Below are 21,886 nucleotides of genomic sequence, written 5' to 3' on the forward strand. Positions count from 1 at the left end.
CCACAGGTTGAAGAGCCTTTCCACCACGACTGGACGCCCCCACAGGTTGAAGAGCCTTTCCACCACGTCTGGGTGAAGGGACCACTCGGTCCCTATCACTTGATCTTGACGTAAGCTTGTCTGCCACTACGTTCCTCTTCCCTGGAATGTAGCGAGCTGACAGCACTACTGAGTGAGCCACGGCCCACTCGTGCACCTGCAGCGTCAACCGGTGTAGCGGAAGGGACACTAGGACCCCTGCTTGTTGACGTAAGCCACTACCGTGGTGTTGTCGCTCATCAACACCACTGAGTGTCCCATCAGACATTCCTGGAACTCTTGGAGAGCGAGAAACACTGCCTTGAGCTACAGAACGTTGATGTGAAGGTGCTTGTGCTTGTCGTGATGATCCCACACACCTGCAGCCAGCAACTCCTCCAGATGTGAGCCCCATCCCTCAGTCGACGTGTCTGAGAACAGCAACATCTCGGGCAGGGGGGGTTGGGGTTGCGAAGAGGCACTCCTCTCACGAGGTTCCTGTCGTCCAGCCACCAGGCTAGGTCCTGGCTCACCTCCTCCGTGAGAGACACGGGAAAGTAAGGCAGATCTCTTGCCTGTGACCAACTCTCCTTTAGCCTCCATTGAAGAGACCGCAGGTGAAGACGCCCGTGAGGGACTAGCTTCTCGAGAGACAACAGGTGACCGATCACGACCTGCCATTGCTGAGCTGGCTGTTCCTGTCTCTCTGCCTCCCTGAACCTGCTGATCCGCGAGTCCGCGAGTCCGCGGGGAAGACTCTCCCTGCTACCGTATCTATCAGCATGCCCAGGTACTTCATCCACTGTTTGGGCTCGAGATCTGACTTCTCGAAGTTTACTATGATCCTGAGATCTCGGCAGAACTCGAAGAGTCGATCCCTGTCCTGTAGCAACTGTGAGCGGGAGCTTGCCAGGACCAGCCAATCGTCGAGATACCTCAGAAGACGTATCCCTACCGAATGGGCCCAAGCCGACACCAAAGTGAACACTCGCGTGAACACCTGTGGGGCGGTTGAGAGTTCTCCCTGATGGACTCGAGCACTGAGCGTGTCCTTTCCATCATGAACCGAGTCTGGCGAACGAGTCGGTTCAAGGGAGAGAGATCTATCACCGGGCACCAGCCCAAAGTCGACTGTAGAAGCCCGGCGACTGATCCCATACGATCTCCACATTTCCTTTGCTAAGCATGGCTTCTACTTCCTGCCAAAGCGCTACGTCCCTAGCAGAACCGGGAACGTACATCTGTAGATGGACTAGGTTGGAGGTGAGGGGTGGCCGTGACTCAAAGGGTAGTAGATACCCCTCACGAAGGACATCCACTATCCAGGTCTCGGCTCCGTAGCGCTGCCAAGTTGCCCAATGGCTTGCCAGGCACCCCCCAAACTTCCGGCAGCAGGTGAGGGATAACACTGTCCCTAGCGTTTCCCTCTCTTGGACTTCTTCCCAGTTCCTCCTCGAGAGAAGGAGGACTGGGAGGTGGGCTGGTTACGGTCGCTCCTTAGCAAAGAAGTCGAAGGCTGAGTCTTTCCTCTTGGTCGAAGAGGAAGCGCCAGCTAAGCTCTTGGGCTTAGCCGCAGTGGCTTGAGGCTACCCAATCGCCTTCGAGACTGCCTGGTGGACTAAATGGTCACTGTCGTCAGTGCACTGTTGCTCCACCGCAGCATCCACCATCTCTCTCGGGAAGAGAGAGGCAGGGGCACTCAGCAATGGTCCGTTGCGGAGGCCCAAAGCCGCCTTGCACCCTGCCGGGTGAGGACTGCATCCCTACACCTCAAAAACAGGTTGGCCGTCTGGTGGGCCAGGTAGGAAATCGCCCTACCACCAGACTGGCACAGTCTCCCGAAAGCCAGGTCTCCTTCAGGAGTGATGTTTCCCGATGAGGCCGCGACCTTAGACACTGTGAGGGACCACAGGTCTAACCAAGAGACTGCTTGGAATGCTGCCATGGCAGTTGATTCCAAGGCCACTGCCTCTTACTGCGAGAACCAAAGGTTCTCTGACAGCTGGTGCTGAAGAGACACCCCCGGAGTTAGCCTAGTTAGCTCAGGGTTAACCTGCTTGGGCGGCAGAGGGTCCTCCGAAGGCACATAGCAGCGCCTCTGTTGTGGTAGAGGTGGGGGAAGGAGCTTGAACGACCTGCTGGACTGAAGTGATCCCTCCTATCCGGAGACGAGAGAGTCCACCTGGCTCAACACACTGTCAGCCAAGGCTGATCATGGCAGACCCACCGTCGTCCTGGGTTCCCTCTTGGGGTCCCAGAACGACTCCAGCCTAGGCATAGGCTCGGAAGGTGGGAGCCGCAACCCTTCCCCGAGGTCATTGTGCTGACGAATCGGCGCAATTACCTCTGCAAAAGACCTCTGGATCTCGGGAGTGACTGCGTCCTGCGGAGATGGGCCATCAAACCCATCCAAAGAGAACGCCTCCCGAGCTCCTCCTCCCTCCACAGGAGGAACCACCACAGACCCCTCGTGGTCTCCTCCAACCACTTGGGCATACGATCTGGTCGGTCCTAGGACCGTGCCAGGTTTGTAGGAGGGATCGTGAGAAGCACACTCCTTGCAATCGCTCCTGATCGCCTTGCTCTTCCCAGTGTAGCTCGAGGAAGGTGAAGGGACTGGAAAGGAAGACCTAACGCCCCCTCCGTGCCCACCGGCAGAACCGGTGTGCTGGGGGGGGGCTGCAGGGGACCGCCAACCCGCGGTGGCAATCGAGCTACAGGCCACCATGGTCGCGCAGCTCTCCGGGGAAGAACGGCTGGACCGAGAACAGCGGCGATGGTCCCGAGCGTCAGAAGAGCTGCTGCTGGTCCCCCTATCCGACCGGTCCCGGTGGGAGCGGCGGTCAGGGGACCGGCAGAGCCCGCTGTCATGGTGGGAGCAAGGCCTGTGTCCTCACGGCTCGCCACATTGCCTGAACCAGCTGAAGCTGGTCCTGGCGACCGAGGGGACCTCTTCCTCACCTCAGCCCGCGGCTGGTCTGGGACCGTCGCGTCAACCCTGGGTACCGGTGGCTCGCCACAAGGGCGATCGCTGGCCTGGCGGGAGTCACCTGAGTGGGGCGCGAGACAATGCATCTGGGATGCACAGCAACTTACCCGCACGCCACACAGCTGTAAAGATGTAGGGCAAGATTTTCTCCTTGAGGCGCTGGAGACGAGAGTTCTTGATGGCATCCAGCGTATAACTGTTCAGAATAGGTATGAGGGGCCGGTGATCCGTCATCAGAGTAAAATTCTGTAGGCCTGCTAAATATAGCCTACATTTCGACATTGCCCAGACAACAGCTAGCATCTCAAGCTCGATGGTGGCATATCGTGTCTCTGCGTCAGCGAGAAACCGAGAACCACACTGAACTAGACGCAGGTGTCCATTACCATAGTCCTGCAGGAGGGCATATCCAATGCCGTGGGGGCGTGAAGCGTCCGTCTGAAGAACAACAGGTAGGTCTGGGTCAAAGAGGGCGAGAACTGGTGGACTGGTGAGAGCTAACTTGACACGTTGAAATGCTTCATCATGGTCGAAGGTCCAAACAAATGTTCTCTTGGGACTCATCAGGGGACGTAAAGGTTGGGCTGCAATGGAGATGTCAGGCGTGAACTCCGCTAACTGGTTGACCAATCCCATAAACGATCTGAGGTCTGTCAGGTTAGCAGGGGTTGGGAAATCCTTGATGGCACTGACTTTCTGCTTATCAGCTGAGATGCCGTCTCCTGAGAGATTGTACCCACAGAAATTCACGGAGGGTGCAGCGACCACAAATTTATCCTTGTTGAGTGTGATCCCAAACTTGCGGCACCGGGTGAGCACTTCGTGGATACGATGAAGGTGTGTAGCGTAGTCTTCGTCGTGGAGGAGAAGGTCGTCTATGACCTTAACACAGTTTTGGACACCTTGAAGGGCCATATCACCTCGCAGGCAGAAGGCATTTAACCACCTTTATTATGGCGTAATAAAGGTGGTTAAATGCTGATCTTCTGCCAGTTCCATCTGCCAGTAACCATAGAGAGCATCAGCTGTGGTGAAATATAGAGCCTTCGGGCCTACACTGCGAATAGCGGCGTAGGGTGTGGGTGAAGGATGGGCTGGACAAGACACCTGGCTATTCAACTTGGTCAGATCGACAGTGATTCGTACTCCTGTCCCATTCTTGGGAACGACGACGAGAGGGTGGCACCAAACTGACGGGTCATCACCAGCAGGTTTGATTATCCCTTGGGCCACCATGGAGTCAAGCTCTTCTTTGACTTGGTCCTTAAAAGCGAATGGAATCTGTCTTAGGGTGTGGATGGCAAAAGGCACTGCACCGTCCTTAAGGTGGATTCTCATGGGAGGACCAGCCATAGGCTTGAGAGGAGCTGTCTTCAACTCTTCTTTCGAGACCAACACATCTTGAAACTCTTGAAGAAAGTATTCCTTAACTGCTGAAGGTGATGTGGTCGCTGAGATGGGTAGCTCCTTGACTCTATTAACGTGTTTGACTTCTAAAATAGGTTTAGGGAAATCAGGAGATATTATGGCCAGTTCCTCACAATGACCATAGGATAAAAGTGGGAATTCCACAATTTCATGCACTTGAATCCTGGCGAGACAGGATCGCTTGCCTAGTGTAAGGGTAGCTTGTAATATACCCAGAGCAGGTGACATTGGGGATCCATCCGCGGTGAACGTAGCACTTTGCGGAGGCGTCTGCAAACAGCTCCTGGAGATACCCAATGTGTCAAGGTGCTGCTTTCCAATAACAGTGACATCGGCACCTGTGTCTGGTAACATGTTAATGCGAGACTTAACATCGCCAAACGACAAGAGGACACAGATAGGTTTGGGCGTCTTGGAAATGGTGCGAGGCGATCCTAGGCGACGACAGCTGGTCCTTGAATCTTGCGATTTGTTGTTGACTGAAGAGGCACCACTGTTGCTTGAAGATCTGTCCTGACGAAGATTCTTCTTATTCTCCCTACAACACTTATCGAAGTGTCCAATGCGGTGACACAGACGGCACTGGACCTTGCTGGCAGGACACTTCATGGTCCTGGACCAATGACCAACGCGGTCGCAGCTTTTACAAGTACTGTTGGCCGCAGGGCATTTGTCTTGATCATGCTGACGAGCACAGTACTGGCACCAAGTTGCTGAGTTCGAGGGTTTCGGCGAAGGTGGATGCTTTCCGCTTGACTTCTTGTTTCTCTTGTAGGCCGAAACAGCACACAGCTGATTGGGTGGGGCACGTATGGCAGAAGTTGCAGTTTTAGCCGCCTCATACGACCGACAGGTGGTGATGAAATCTTGCAAAGAAGAATTGGCATCCAAGGCGATCAACTTGTGAACCAAATCCGCGTCTCGAATGCCCATCAAGATAATCATTTTCAGCTGGGTATCTTCACATGCGACGGCGGTACCTGGGCATAAATCAACTTCTTCCACAAGGCGTCGAAGTTTCACATAGAAATCAGCGAAAGATTCTCCTTCCGATTGCTTGCAGCTAAGTAACTCTCTTCGGCGAAGTTGCAGTTTTAGCCGCCTCATACGACCGACAGGTGGTGATGAAATCTTGCAAAGAAGAATTGGCATCCAAGGCGATCAACTTGTGAACCAAATCCGCGTCTCGAAATGCCCATCAAGATAATCATTTTGCAGGGATGGGGGTATCTTCACATGCGACGGCGGTACTGGGCATAAATCATTCTTCCCCCTTTCCACAAGGGGCGTCGAAGTTTCACATAGAAATCAGCGAAAGTATTCTCCTTCCGATTGCTTGCAGCTAAGTAACTCTCTTCGGCGAAGTACTTCATTCCTTAAACCCTTTATATGTGACTGTAAGGCGTCCAGGACTTCATCTACAGGCTTATCTGTAGAGGGAGATATTTGAAGTGTGTGTTCTAAAACACGCTGTGTTTCCAGGGTTAAACACATCCTCATCTGGATCATTTGCTTTTCCCGTGGAAGCTTAGAAAGATCCACCATGACAGCATAGTCATCCCACCGACGTCTCCATTCCCTGAACATCTGGAATGTTGCATCTGCCTTCAGTGGGGGTGGCGTTTGCGCGGTTGCTTTCTGTGGTGGTGGAAAAGAGGGTTGACTGGAGTTCGAAACCACCTCTGTGCCAGGTGTAAGGGTACCTGAATGAGAATGGATGATTGGTGCAAGAGTTTGAATGAGGGCAGTAAACCTTGCATTCTCCTCTTCTCTTCTAAGATCATCTTCTCTAAGGCGAATTGCTTCTTGTTCCCTTCTTCTTTCTTCTTCACGTTGTCTGTCTTGTCTTCTTGTTTCATCTTCCCTTCTTTCTCTCATCCTCATACAAGCGAGATTCCTCTAAAAACTTAATCAAAGCGAGGAAATCTGTCCCAGTAGCTTGAGAGGTAGGTGGGGGCTTAAAAGTGGTGGGGAGGGAGAGACTGGATGCTCCAACACTCCCCCAACACTCAGAGTGTGGGCGCCCACATTACTGAATTGCCACTGTTCTGTGGGCTCTTCTAAATGGTCTGCAGGCATACCTTTCGAGTCCATCATCATTGTCAATGTGCAGTGCGCAAGAATAAAGTTCCAACAAAATTATTAAAATTATCCCAAAACGTCTGGTACAAGAATAATAAATAAAATTCGTTGAAGCGTGAGTGTGTGCGTATGTGCGAGAAATACGTCAGCCAACAAGGGGACTATTGAGCGATAGTGTCTGCCTACGGCAGCTCACATCCAAGGCGAGGTTGCCAAGTCGACTGGATCAGACTCACTGACTCAGTCATCCCGTGACATGGCATGAGTGCGAGTGTGACAGTCGGTGCTCCGGCAAAGCCACAACAGAATAAATGCGTACTCAATAAAATAACATAACAAATCACTAGAGCACACAAAAAAGGCACTATAAAAGCACAATGCACTGCACAACACTTCACTGAGTACTTGAGGCACTACACTGCACATAACATAGAATAAATCAGCTGGGACACGAAAGCACATTTGAACTGAACATCCAATATGGCCATGACCGTCCGGTTCCCGATGTCCAAGTCTTGATAAACTTCACACAATACGACACTTCCAAAGTTCACTGCGCCATGTATATGTTGGTAAACTCCTTAACCTTAAGTGGAGGGGCAAGGACACAACTTAAATGTAGGTTCTAAATGTCTATTGTAGAAATATATACAAGATCCAGGGGACAAAGAGCAGCCAGCTAAACAAACAGACAGACGAGACGGGACTGCCTCGCGAGAGCAATAATTACAATGTTGCCAATACTTAAATGTTGCCATATCATATTACTGGACTTAACATGGGATACTCTAATGGCGCGCAACATGTGAAATAATGTTTGAACATAATAATAACATAATAATACTGGTACATGTGAAATGCGTCTTTTTCATGTACCTACAATTTTATCAAAAAGTTAACAAAAGCGTATGCCGAACCAAAGATCCATTACTTCCCTGTAAAAGTTAGCCCAGGCGATCGATGGCGATGAAACACGAAAATCCATCAGGAGGAACTGCAAACGTTGTTTACATTCCAAGCGACAGAAAAAATATGAATTAGAAAACGGGTATGGTTCCTATTCCCGCCACCCAGCGGCGGGGGGGGTAGATCACCTGACCTACCTGCCGCGTGTGCCGCGAAATTTGAATTTCTGTCGGGGACAACGGAGTAATAGCTATGTATATATCTGACAGGTAAGTTGAATGTATAAAACTTATATTTGACAATATGGTTTGAGATGGTGACAGTCTTTCTCTAGCAAGCTTAGGCCTCAGCCCTTTCTTCTCAAATTTGGGGATCACAGCTTGACTCAGCCCTTTCTTGTCAAGATTTGGGGATCACAGCTTGACTGGTTATGTTGAACCTTGAAGTAGTAACAGTTGTCAATCTTTGCACAATGGTTAAGGTTTGTTCTCCAAGCTTGTGGGCACCTCCTATTTATAAGCTTTGTATGGATGCCACTGCCTCACCAGTCCATCATTTGATTGTTGGTCTTATACAAGAGTTGGTGCTAAGTTTCATTTTACAGCAGGGAGTGACTGACATGGGGGCTTGGGTCAAGCAGCTTCCTCCTACTCCCCTATTAGCTGACTCCCATTGGTGCTAGAGAATTTATTCTTACATTAAGAGAAAGGTTTGTTCCTTAAAAGAACAATGGGGGCTAGGTTATTCCCATGAATTTCTTTTTTTATTGGTTTGTCTTCAGCAATAGTTACATCCAGAGTTTCTCACGTTTCTCCCTGTCAGACCTGTCTTGGCTCTTTATGCTCACTCCTAAATATGTATGCAATGGTCATGATCATGCTAGGAGGAGCGTCCCATCTAAGTCCTGGCCAGCAATCAAATGTATAAAAATAGTTCCTTACAATAAGTATTTTTTCAAAGTGACTGCCTCATGCTTCCTTGTTTCAATGTGTCATACTTCCTTGTTTCAATGTGTCATACTTCCTTGTTTCAATGCATGAAATGTACTTTGATAGCCTAAGATTTGTGGTTAAAAGTGCACTGTCCACATGCAAACAAACCTTCGGTCTTAACAATAAGATAATTTTCTAGCGCCTAGATGGATCTGGTTAAATTGCAGATGAAAAGCAAGGAATCTTGTGAGATCTGGCTACATGTCCGTATATCGGGTGAAAAGTGGTTATTTGTCATATTTCATCTGCCTACCACCTCCACAAATTTGTCATCCTCAAGGTTTTTTACTGTATGTAATCTTAACATTTAAGTCTGTGTATGTGTGTGTGTCTACACATCCACAAACATCAGTTATGAAACACTATGCATGTATGTATATACTGTGCCCACTTACACCCACCCACCCACCTCTCTCTCTCTCTCTCTCTCTCTCTCTCTCTCTCTCTCTCTCTCTCTCTCTCTCTGTAACATACATTTTTCAGCCTGTTTGTGTATGCTTACACATATGCAACATGTTAAGGTAAACTATGCACTATACTGTGTATTTTCTCTCTCTCTCTCTCTCTCTTTTCTGTGCCCAAATCTTTTTTAATGAAACACAGCCCTGAGTGAGAGGAAAGGCAAACAGATGCATGGTAAGTGAATACTAGTTTATAAATGTAATAAATGTATGCACTTCCAGTAGCAGTACGGCGTCAATAACCTCGTCGTTGCGACGCCAGTAAGAATTAATAAATCAATCAATCAATCCAGTAGCAGTATATATGCACACATACACAGACTGAAAACATATATAGGTATGTAACACTACATTAAAGTATTAGGTACAATACTATAATAGTACATTAAATCAACGTTACTAAAAATGTGTAGGCTATTTGTAAATCTTTGAAACTTTCCGGGAGCGAGTGGAACCCCCCACCAACCCCCTCCCCAAGGAACAACTATTCATTAGGTTGAGGTACCACTTCTGTAATGTAAAAGACATTGTAAAAGGATGATTTGCACTTAGTGTACGTATGACCACAATAACCACAAGCATTATCAGTTTTGTCATATATCAAGAATGAAATGAAAATTTGCATAAATTTCAAGCTCATTTTAGATAAAAACGACTACTCAAATTAAAAATTCATTATATCTATGTACTAAAAATGTATTTTATTCTATACGCTACAGTATGTGGTAGTCTCAAAATTGGGTTTATTTTCAGGAGCTGACCCTAATCAGAAAAATCATGATGGACTCACAGCTCTTCATCAGTGCTGCATTGATGGATCCTTAGACATGGTAACACTTTTACTTGAAAATGGAGCGAATGTCAACATCAAAGACAGAGACCTTTGGACGCCTCTTCATGCTGCAGCAACGTGTGGCCATTTCAAAATCGTAAGCCTCCTTATAAAGGCTGGTGCTGATCTGACAGCAATAAACGGCGATGGCGATATGCCTCATGACATAGCTGAAGATGAAGTCATGCAACAGTACTTGGAGAATGAATTGGCTAAGATTGGACTGACAGAGAATGAAATCAACCACATTCGCAATTCTTCCCATTCATCTATGTTAGCAGATATCAACTATGTTTTGTCCAGTGGAGGAGATCTGAATCAACCATTAGACCAAGGAGGTACATTTCTTCATGTGGCTATTGCAAGCTGTTTTAATGACATAGCTTATTTATTATTGAGAGAAGGGGCATCTGCCTCAGTACGTGACGATGATGGATGGGAACCTATTCATGTTGCAGCTTACTGGGGAAATGAAGAAGCTCTTGATTTACTTAGCAATCAAGAGGATACTGATATAAGATCTACAACAGACAATGGAGAAACACCATATGACCTCTGTGAAGATCACGAGATGAAAATACACATTCTACAAAAAATTAGTGATGTATCTCGGAAATATGGCTCTGTCAAAACATACATCAATCCACATCCACAACCATCCATTAAAAAGTTAAAGAGTTGTAATGAAAGTGATGTTGAAATGATCAGCCACTTCGATGACTACGAAGAGACAATAACGGATGTCTTGAACTTTAACATTTATGCAGATCAAACAAAATCTCAAGAAACAGATAAAGAGAATATTCATGACCAAAATGGTAGTGATGTTGAAGAAGTACAAGAGAGTCTGCAAGATAACAGTTCCAAAGATCATACATCATATACCATACTCAACCTGGAAGCCTCTGAATTTTCTGAACGAAGGAATTCTGTTAAAGAAGCGAAGCACTTAGCACCAGTAAAACGAGCTAATAGTTTGGAAAGACACCAACAGCCCCCATACATCACAAACAACATCAAAGACGGAAATGACGATGCGCATGAAAAAACTACAGATAACATACTTGATTTGATAACCACATTGAGCGCTCCACAGCAGCCAATTATCACAATGGAAGACGATGATGACGAAATTATTGGATACCCACAAGGAATTGCAAATCCTCTTTATGTACAAGAAAATAATTATATGAGAAACATGAAAGATGACAAAGAAGTACATGTAACAGATGGTAACCAAAAAGACATAAAAACTAACCATGTGCTTCCTACTACACCATCAAAAGTTCAGAGACCCACTGAGACAGGACAAACTACATTACAAGTAATGAAACACTCCAAACCAAGAGCACCAACACCACCACAAGATCAAAGACATCAATCTCCTGAGACTTTTATACCAAGAAATGAACCTGAAGTACATAATGATACAAAATACCTTTCAAGACAAAATGCTACTTCATCATTAAAGACTCAAGATTTTACAGAAATGAACAATAATATGTTAGGAAAAGGTTCTTTAATAAATACAACACTTATGGACCTGAAAAAAAGGCGTCAGGAGGCAAGGCTAATGCAAAGAGTAAACTTGGAGGCTGACAGCAAAGCTACCTTGACAAAATCTACATTTTATAATGAATGTGAAACTTATGATCCACCACCAAGTCCAACAATGATTCGTTATCACTTTAAAATGAGTGAAGAAGAGTTTAATGGTCAACAGATTATCAGAGTAAGGAAATGTATCATAATGTAAAGGATTCTAATTTTACTTAATACAACACCCATGTTGGATAACAGCAGTACATGTCTTTAATCAATTACCATTATTTTCAGTTCTTAACTGGAGGTAACACCAAAATTTTCAGTCCTACCAAAAAGTGTGAGTAAAAACTCTGTATTCATATGTAATTCTTTTTTTTATTTTATAACTATTTTTCATATCTCAGCATTAAACTTCTGCATCAAGGTATGAGATATAGATGATCAGTATTCTGCTGTAGTGAATCCCCAAAGATCCACGCATATATCATCTTGCAACATTATAATCATTATGGTCCCTGGTACAAAGTACAGACGTAATGTTAAGGAATGTCAGTATAATACAAAGGATGCTGATCCTATTTTCAACTACTCTCATCTCTGGAATATAAAATCAATCCCATCTGATGATAAATAAATATTCTTATTAGTGTTGCTAAAGCTGTACGTAGTATAATACAGTTTTTACTTAGTTAATTTTCAAATCAGTGATCAAATCAGTAGTTGCTGAAAGAAGTAGTGTACTAGCATTCCTGCTGAGGGCAACAATGCATACAAAATTCCACTGACATTCCCAAAGTGATATCAACAGAATATTGCAGCAGTAAGTGAATTTTCCCAGAATGTAAAAAGCCTCTCTTAGCTTCCTCATTCCAACCAGCATCTTCATTTACCTTCCTTAATCAGTGATTATTGCATTCCAGTCAACACCATACTATTACGTATTCCTTTCCCTTAGCTCCTCATCCCAACCTCTATCTTGAGGGTTACCTATGTAAGTGAATACTGGGGTAGAAAAACTTCAGGATGATTCTGCTAGGAAAACCAAATAAATCAATATTCTTTGTATAGAATAAAAGTCAAAGATATGATGGAGATGTTGTACATACTGGAATTTTAGTCACATATTGTATAGTACATTTTTTAATTGTAGTGTTTTATGTATAGTAAGGACAATAAATTGTTTCTGCCTATCTTTTATATTTATTTAACATTTGGACAGTCTTTATTGTCTTACACTTAATATTGCAGTATACAAAGTAATACAATGTCTACCAAAATGACAAATTTGTATCTAATTTGTATTTTTCATAACTTACAAACCTGAGGTCTTAACATTAGGATAAATACTCAGCGCCAGCTGGAAACAGGTAAAGTTTAAAATAATTGTGTACGCAAGGGACTATTGGCATCTGTGCTTGGTCACGAGACATGTGAGGCCACCCACATACCCCTCATTAACTTGTGACCCCGTTAGTTATTCTTCCAACCCAGGTTAGTTGATAGAGGGGTGGTTAGAGGTGGCCCTTTGTATGTTAAGACCTCAGGTTTGTAAGTTATGAAAAATACAAATTAGTTACAACTTTATCATTTGTTCATATACAAAACAAACCTTCGGTCTTAACATTAGGATATACTTACTCTTGGTGGGAGGTAAGTACTATTAACCAACTGGGAGTTTGCCACCTTTGATCAGTTTTCTGAATACCAGAATTCTACGAAACAATTGACCAGTATTTCCGAATCTAAGACATATATGAATATCATAGAGCCAGACTTCTGGGTTTTTACACAATGTCATAGTTCATTGCGTCCGAGGAAGATAAGAAGATCTGTTCCCCTAACAAACCAATTCATCCACTCATGTAGGTTTGTTATCATTCCTCTCCCCCTTCCTAGAGAGGAACGTCCTGCTACTGATAGGTATCTTAATGATACTAACCCTAACAGTATGGCCACTTCACTCACCTGTATCTTGTCATTCCAGCTTATGATGGTACTCTCTTCTTACTGCCCTAAGTAAAGGAGACAGAAATTTGAAAAGGAAAGAGGCCAGCTAACTCCTCCGTTTCATATTTATACCATCATCTTAGACAAGATACCAACTGACCCGCCAGGGGTACTGGATGAGTTACACCTTTTGTAGTCCGTCAAGGCTACTCTGATACAGATTATGTTTTCACTTATCAGATCGGAGTTCTTATGTGCCCCATCCAGTTCACTGCTCCTGATTCCTCTGAATATTAGTCAGTGTGAAGCGATATTCACATGCCCAATAACCAGTCCTATGTATATCACCATGCATGTAAACATGTAATTACAGAGATTCTTCCCTCTGTTCTGACAAACTCTCAACCAGATCATTATCACCATGCATGTAAACATGTAATTACAGAGATTCTTCCCTCTATTCTGACAAACTCTCAACCAGATCATTATCTACTGACCAAATGCCTTTAATGGACAGAAACGTCCACCATACAGGCAGACACGGCCAAAGAGTCATTCTGTATTTGTGAGCTAACGACCTTTGGAATCGTGTTACGTCCGAGGTGACACTCTACACCCAAAAACTGAGAACTAGTATTAGTTTGAAAGGGATTACTGGTCAACCTCCAGACCTTGAGATATTAATTCTACCTATCGGTGGTGCCTCTTCTCCACACGAACCTGGTAGCGATGATTGTGCTACAATAAACTTTATCAGTCACTCATCCTGGGTCCTCCTTAATTACTGGAACCCATCCTTCCGTCCGGGACATGGCAGAACAGGTAGAACCTAGTTTGCGTAACCTCCAGGATGTTCCCAGTATCGCAAATGGGATCCTCAGGCTCCTCGAAGGGTGAAACAGCTATTACATGGTTTTTCCATTTTACAAGTTCCTCTCTGGACGAGTGGTTTGTGCACTCATCTGCCAAACTGGTGGTCTGAGGTCCTACTCCCATCTCGGCCAACGCGGAATCAGAGAACTTATTTCTGTTGATAGAAAATAATTTATCGATATAGTGCGGTTTGGATCCCACAATAAGCTGCAGGTCCCGTTGCTAGGTGACCAATTGGCTCCTAGCCACGTAAAAAATATCAAATCCTTCAGGCCAGCCCTCAGCCCTAGGAGAGCTATTAAACAGCTCAGTGTTTTTGTAAAATCTAAGATCCCAACCACGAAACACCTTATGCGGTGACCTGTTACAATATACGGGCATATGTTCAATATGCTACCCTCCAAAGGGAAATCCTATATTGCCAGAAACCATCATGGTGCTATTCTCGAGTAACCTAGCCCAGAATTGTACCCAAAATCACTTCACCCTACCTCACTCTTGAAGAATGGGAAACTCCCCACTTTCCCCTTCCAGATATGATGAGGTACTAATGCCTTGCTCTAGCCAACTGAAGCTCAAACCTTTTATGTTAGGTTCATGATTTAAATATAGAAACTAGACCAGTATGGAAGAGACCAATTTGCAGATTCCAGGTTAACCTAGCCAACAACCACTTGGACTAGTCTAAGTAGGTATAGTCAATTAAGAATTGACTAACTTATTTTAAGTTGGCAAGACCAGGTTGACCCTGGCTAGGTTAGGTTAGGCTATGTTAACCCTTCCAATTAGGCTAGGACCCTGGTTTGGTTAGATTAGGCTATGTTAACTCTTCCAATTAGGCTAGGACCCTGGTTTGGTTTGGTTAGGTTAGGTTATGTTAAGACTTCCAATTAGGCTAGGCTAACTCCTCCATCACTTAGGGTAGGTTAAGTCCATCCGAGATGCACACTTAACTAGGCTAAGCTAGTATAGACTAGCTTAATATGGCAATTTGTCGAAAATTGCATTTTTCCTAACTATACAAACCTGAGGTCCTTTAACAATAGGAAGTAGCTAGCGGCAGCTGGAACGGTCGTAAGCTTCGAACAAGAGGAGAACGGTAGTTAACTGCTAGTCCGACAGTGCGCGCGCCCGCGCGCCTGAGAGGTGAAGAATCACTTTTGCTTTAGGCCCATGCAAAAAAATGCCGAGTGAGGGGTGGCATGAGGTGGGACTATATGTAAAGGACCTCAGGTTTGTATAGTTAGGAAAAATGACAATTTGTCGAAAATTGCATTTTTCCTAACTATACAAACCTGAGGTCCTTTAACAATAGGAAGTAGCTAGCGGCAGCTGGGACGGTCGTAAGCTTCGAACAAGGGGAGTACGGTAGTTAACTGCTTGTCCGATCGTGCGCGCGCCCGCGCACCTGAGAGGTGAAGAATCACTTTTGCTTTAGGCCCATGCAAAATGTTGCATGAGGTGGGACTATATGTAAAGGACCTCAGGTTTGTATAGTTAGGAAAAATGCAATTTTCGACAAATTGTCATTTGTTCCGATACGTAATACAAACCCTCGGTCCTTTAACAATAGGAAGGAATCTGAGTCTTTTTGGTGAACAGACTGGTGTTCGTCCAACCCTGGAATGCCGCCCTGGTCGTAAGAGCAAGGGAGGGATCCAAGCCTCTGTCCGATTGATCGGGGTGTGCACCGCAGGATCAATGGTCAGACCTCTGAGCCAAGTACTAAGAGAGAGGCAAGCGTATCTCTTCGTACCAGCAAGCAAGAACTTGTTCCTGTTTGCAAGAGACAATCACAAAATTATGGGTTTGTCTCAAGTTGGCATCCACTTCCTCCCCCTTGTTGGAGGAAGTGGTGGATATTTACTCCTATCCCTACTGAAAGGGATAGGATGGTGCTCTATTGAGTAGCTCACCTGCATCTCGTCCTTACACAGCAGGGTGACGACCGTATCCCTCTACCCAGAGGTAGAGGGGAGAAAAAGATGGGAAGAGGAGCCAGTCACACTCTCATTCACTCATCCATTCTTACAGTCACACCAGGACTCGATGCTGTTCAGCCTGTGAGGGTCTGGGTTTGCTACACAACGTGTTGAGCAGCCACCACGGGTCTCAAGGAAAAAGATCCAAGGACCTGTGGGCAAAATCCCGAAGGTAGAAGGAGGTGCATGTGGTCTGGTTGGACCAGACCCCTGCCTTCAGTACCTGCGCCACAGAGAAGTTCTTGCGGACAAAGCAGCATCTCCTTCGCATTGAAGGCGGTGAAGTCCATTAGGGAGGGGATTGTGAAGGACTTGAACCGATCGTCAGGGACCGAAGGGTTCCGAGTCTTCGCTACGAAGTTCGGTACGAAATCGAGCGTCACGGATCCCCATCCCCTGGATGCTTGACTTCGCAGGAAAAGTCATGCAGTTCCTCAGAGGAAAAGAAGGGAATAGTCGCATGACCTATCCCTCTTCTCGACTTCGGTGATGTCCAGTACCCATACTGATCTATCCACTGCAGCGAAGTGTCTCGCATCCTCCTATCCCCATGCAGCGAAGTTCTTCTCGGTAGTGGATAGGACACCGCCACTCGATGGTGGGTGTCGATGGTATGGGTACTGGGACAAGCTATTAGGACGAAGTAATGATTGATCGGAACCACCGAACTAAGTCCACAGCGTAGTTCGTAACTGATTCGGGCGCTCTGACAGCTGCCGACTGACTGGTTCGGTAGTACGGCAAGTTGTCCAAGCATCCGAGTAAGTCACGTGACTTTCACCCTTTAAAGGGTTATGCCGAAAGACCAAACAAATAGTGTATTTGTTTGTCACCGATGCCGGACGGTGAGGTGATTATTCTCTTAAGGCATGTGCCCAACAGGCGAAAGTCAATTGCCTTCTAGAGACCGAGGTCCCTGAAGGCAAGACATTCTCATAGTTGTTGAATCTCAGCTAAGGAGAAACAACACTATGTGCCGTTGAAGACGAAGGTAGACATTAAATGCAACCTACGTCTTCACAGACGAATCGAGAGAAGGATTCTTAAGATTCAGAACCTGTGCTTACAAATGACTGAAAACCCTAACCGCTATTTCATTGCTGTCCGGTGAGGAGACGTCGTTGCAATGAAAGCGGGGCGCTTTTCAGTAATGAAAACACAGGGGAGAGCCGCCTGAAGAACTGCTTCTCATGGGCTGAACATTTGGAAGTAGAGCTGTCAGGTCGGAGAGTAGGCGATGTCTTCTGACACATCTGTTAATTCGGGGTGAACAATGAACAATTGCACACCTACGAATACAAGATATTTTGAAGACAAACTCAGATGTCTGCAAAATCATTCGCATTATCGCAGTGCGATGCAGCGGGAGACTAGTACAGACTTCTGTTACAGTGCGGTAAACAGAAAGATGAAAGAGTCCAAGAGATATCTCTGTTGAAAATTCTCGCAATGTCGAAGCCGATGGAATCGAGCGTCACAGCAGTAGATGGTCCTTCATTAATCAGAGACCTAAGTCCACGATTGTTGGGCAGAGATACGGTTCGGTAGTCAATCAAAGCAGGGGAGAGAGAGACATAACTGACCGTGCATCTCGGAGGCCCAGCTGATACTGAGCTGCTATCAGGCAGTTCAATACGCAGTAGCTGAGCTCTCGCTGACTCGTCATCCTGAGTTGCCAGGTAATCCATTCATTCCACCAAGGAATGTGTTCGGCTAGAACCATCGAGCATAAAAAATACACTCGAGCAATTATATTTAAACGAAACGGATTTCGGTAAATACAAAAGCTGATTTGGTGTTGTCGTGACAATACCAAGTATCTAAAATCGAAACTGGTAACTGCTGGGAGGTTACAGGCAGCCCCGAGTTGCAGTTCAATTAAGATACAATTCGTCTCGGTCACAATCCGTAGAGTTAACTACGGTATGCGCCTACCCCCCGGACAATTCAACTGCTTAACAGAATCATGTCGCGAGGGTAATATACATAGTATATTTGTAGGTTCTGTACAACGACCTCCATCCTAAATTCTTTTCCCCTCGAGGAATGAGAATAAGGATTGGAGATCGACCGCCTTCGTTCTCTAGTCAAGAGAGTGAAAGAGAAGTCTTCCCCGAAGGAAAGCTTCAATGGTGAACAGAATACCGAAGACGATAGTTCAAGCCAAACTGGATGTTCCCGTCCGTTTTTCTCTATTCCAGGATGGTCGCCTACTGTGAGATACTCTTCTTTCAGCACCAGTCTTCTTCCCAATGCTAGAAATTCCAGGAATTCGAGCATAGGCGAGGTTCCCGATTATCGCGTAACAATTATCGGGGATTCTCGTCTCGCTCACTTTGGACCGTGGTCTCGCCTAAGTGTTTGGAGATCGTAAAAAACTCGAACACTCTGAATGCGCTAGAAATTCCGTAGAATTCTAAGCACTCTGCGAAACCCCCACCGAATTCGTCAAACGATATTGGCTGGTGGTCCTCTCGATTCCCGTAGAAATCGAGGATGGGGCAGGATCCCTCCTCAAAGACTGGGGCTTACGTCAGGTAGGACCCGAAGGTCCCCCCGGTAGCGCAGTCCCCAACGTGGGATCCTACAGAGAAATCTCTGTAGGATCCCTCCCATTTCCCTCGCAGCCGTAAAGAAAGAGGGAATGGGGGAGGAATTGGATACTCGCTCGCCTTCCCAGTGGAACTAGCAGTTGGAGAAGAGTAGGAGCAGCCATCGCCTTGCAGCGATGGCCTCTCAGAGTCTGGGAAAACGTATCGTCAGGAGAAAACGTTTTCCTGAGGAGGGTTACGAACTCGCACTGTAGGTAAGGGTCTGCCGCCAATGTGAACGTCGTCTGGGTGGGGCTGATCGACACCTGACAGGTGAGAGCCGATACCGTCCTCTGATTCATTCCAGTCCTCGTCGAGGTTGAAACCTCTCAGGAGGACCGAAGGGGTATTTAAATATGGTGTCCGAAGACACGTAAAAACGCCACTGTCGCAGTAGAGGAGGTGGAAGTAGCTTGTTCGACCGGCCAGATCTGAGAGCCTTCTTATCCGGAGACGAGAAACTCTGGTTCAAGACAGAATCGGCAAGCTCCGATCGCGGCAGACCCACCGTCGGTGTGGGTTCCCTCTCAGGCCCCAAAACAACTCGAGCCAAGACGTGGGCTCTGCTGGTGGGAGCGGCGATCCTTCCCCGAGGTCGTTGCGCTGACGAATCAGCGCCATAACCTCGACAAAGTTCCTCTGGATCTCGGAAGTCATAGCATCTTGCAGAGTAGGACCGTCAAGCCCCTCGAACAAGAGCATTCCGAGAACCTCCCCCTTAAGGAGGAGGAACTGCGATAGACCCCTCTCGGATTCCTCCTGCCACTTGCGCGTACGTCCTGGTCGGTCCGAAGATCGTACCTGGTACTTACGGCGTTGTGACAGGATCGTGCGGGTCATGCCCCTCACGATCACCCCGCTGTGCCCCGCTCTTCCTGGTGCAAACCAAGGAAGTTGCATGCACGGAAGAGGAAGACATGACGCTCCTCTTTCGCTCGCTGGCAGAACCAGCGGGCTTGGAGGGCTGCAGGCGATCGCCAACTTGCAGGCCTAGTCGAGCCGTTTCCCAGGGAAACAGCTGGACCGAGAACAGCGGCCCCGGTCTCGTGTGCAGAGGAGCTGCTGCTGGTCCCCCCTATCCGCCCGGTCCCTGTGGGAGCGGCGGTCAGGAGACCTGCAGAGACCACTGTCGCGGTGAGACCGGTGCGCGTCCTCGCGGCGCGTCATACCGCTGGTACCAGCCTAGGCTGGCACCAACGATCGGGAGGGGGGAACCTCTTCCCAGCCTCAGCCCGTGGCTGGTCAGAGACAGTCACGCCTACCAGGGTTACCAGCTGGTCGCTGCGAGAGCGGCCGCTGGCCTGGAGAGAGTCACATGAGCGGCTCTCACCAGCTTCTGCTCTGTGCCACGTCCCTGGCGCCGAGCGAACTCTGGCGCCAAAATTTGGCTATACGCTCTCCCGTGGGAGATCGTATACTAGGAAGTTCTCGCGAACGAGAGACCAAGCCGGAACCTGGCGTAGCGGCAGCGCCGCAAACACCAGGAGAGGAAGTACCGGTGGTAGTCGGTATGCCTCTGGTCCCCGTCTTCTTCTTCCTTGCGGAAAAGGAGACGGGCCCTGTTCCCGAAAGAGCAGGAGGACCGGCAGAAGAACACCCCCCGTCCCACAGGAGTGGAACGAGCCCTTAGAAGTTCCCGAAGGAGCCTTCTTAGGGGGGAAAACCCGGGTTACCAGCTGGTCACTGCGAGAGCGGGCACCGCTGGGCCTTGGCGATCACCTGAGCGGCTCTCACCAGCCTTCTGCTCCGTGCCGCGGTCTTGGCGTCGAGCGAACTCTGGCGCCGAAACTTTGGCTGCACGGTCTCCCGAGGGAGAGCGTACACTCGGGATCTCTCGCGAACGAGAGACCGAGCCGGAACCTGGCGTAGCGGCATCGCCGCTAGCACCAGGCGAGGAAGTACCAGCGCTAACCGGTACTCCTCTGGTCCCCGTCTATCTCTTCCTTAGGGAAGGGGGAGACAGGCCTGCTCCTTCAGACGGGGGTGGGACGGGCCCTTAGAAGTTCCCGAAGGAGACTTCTATTGGGGGGGGAGGCAGCCTTCTTCTTCTTCGGCTTATGGGCCTTAGAAGTCGAAGGGGAAGAGGCAGCAGCAGACGATGAAGACGAAGATGACACCTTCCTCTTCTTCTTCCTCTTCCTCGTCAGCTCACGCAGGACAGTCGTCAGGTCCTCCATCCAGGCCGGAGCCGGGGCTATTGCCGAAGCAACATGGCCCGACTGCACCTGTCCGGAAGGACCTGGGACTGGGGAAGACACACCGTGGGCAGAACCACCATGGACAGGCGCAGGAACCAGGAGCGACAGGTACAGCAACCAGCTCAGGAACAGCGGCAGCGGTAGACCCAGAAGGGACAGCCAAGCCAGCAGCGGGAACCACATCAGCGGCAGGTATGGCAGGCCCAGCCATCGCCTCGTAGAATCATCGGCAGCCAGTGGGAACCTGGGTACTGGCGGCCGGTCCAGGGGCGAGCTGCTGGAACAGTGGAAGTCTGGGGCAGGCAACACGAAGAACACAGCGGCGGCGGCATAACCCCCCTTGGTACAGCGGCGACCGGCCCTAGTAGCGGCAGACGGCGTCACCGACACAGCATGGGGAGTGTAGACCAGGCATAAGCGGCCGTGGAGGTAGTAGTGGAGACCGCTCCATGAGTCACCGCCCCAGACCTCGCTAGACGCTGCAGCAGCCCGTGGATGCTAGGCACGCCCTGCCGCCGCAGTGGTCCATACCTGTCCAAGGTCGTCTCCCACGGATGTAGCACCTGCGGTAGCACAGACAGATTAGTAAGAGGGGTTCCCTCACGCACGGGGGGAAGACATGCCCACCCCGAACGCAAGGAAGACCCCAAATACAAAATACAACGAGGAAGCTGAGCGGGGGGCAGGAAAGAAGACGAAGAATCGGATACCAAGGGAGTCGCGGGAGAGCTTTCCGACGACTTCCTGGCAGACCTTTGCTTCCCCTACCCACGCACAGCAGTGAAAAGTAATATGAAAATGAAACAATACTGCACTTGCGATTCACTTCATAGAACTTAACTCTCTTACGCCGGAGCGGTAAATAAAAAATTGTCTCCCGTATGCCGGAGGGGTTTCGGAGTGAGCGCGGAAGCGGAAAAAATATTTTTTTCAAAAAATCACAGCGCGCTTAGTTTTCAAGACTAAGAGTTCATTTTTGGCTCCTTTTTTTATCATTGCCTGAAGTTTAGTATGCAACCATCAGAAATTTAAAAAATTATCA

At 47.8% G+C, this 21,886-nt stretch overlaps 2 protein-coding genes across 3 annotated transcripts in view; one reads left to right on the forward strand and one right to left on the reverse strand.

Annotated features, from left to right (window-relative positions):
• The window catches only part of LOC135217511 (protein phosphatase 1 regulatory subunit 12A-like), a 98,209-nt gene extending 85,766 nt beyond the window's left edge, over positions 1-12,443 (forward strand). For both annotated transcript variants that reach the window (XM_064253467.1, XM_064253466.1), the window contains exon 2: positions 9,630-12,443. In XM_064253467.1, the coding sequence (XP_064109537.1) occupies positions 9,630-11,464 (1,835 nt within the window). In that variant the 3' untranslated portion in view covers positions 11,465-12,443. The remainder of the gene's footprint in view (positions 1-9,629) is intronic.
• LOC135217514 (cation-dependent mannose-6-phosphate receptor-like) overlaps positions 1-21,886 on the reverse strand; it is a 132,104-nt gene that overhangs the window by 82,520 nt on the left and 27,698 nt on the right. The window lies entirely within an intron of this gene.

This window comes from Macrobrachium nipponense, chromosome 7 (assembly GCF_015104395.2).
Source record: "Macrobrachium nipponense isolate FS-2020 chromosome 7, ASM1510439v2, whole genome shotgun sequence".
Taxonomy (NCBI): Eukaryota; Metazoa; Arthropoda; class Malacostraca; order Decapoda; family Palaemonidae; genus Macrobrachium; species Macrobrachium nipponense.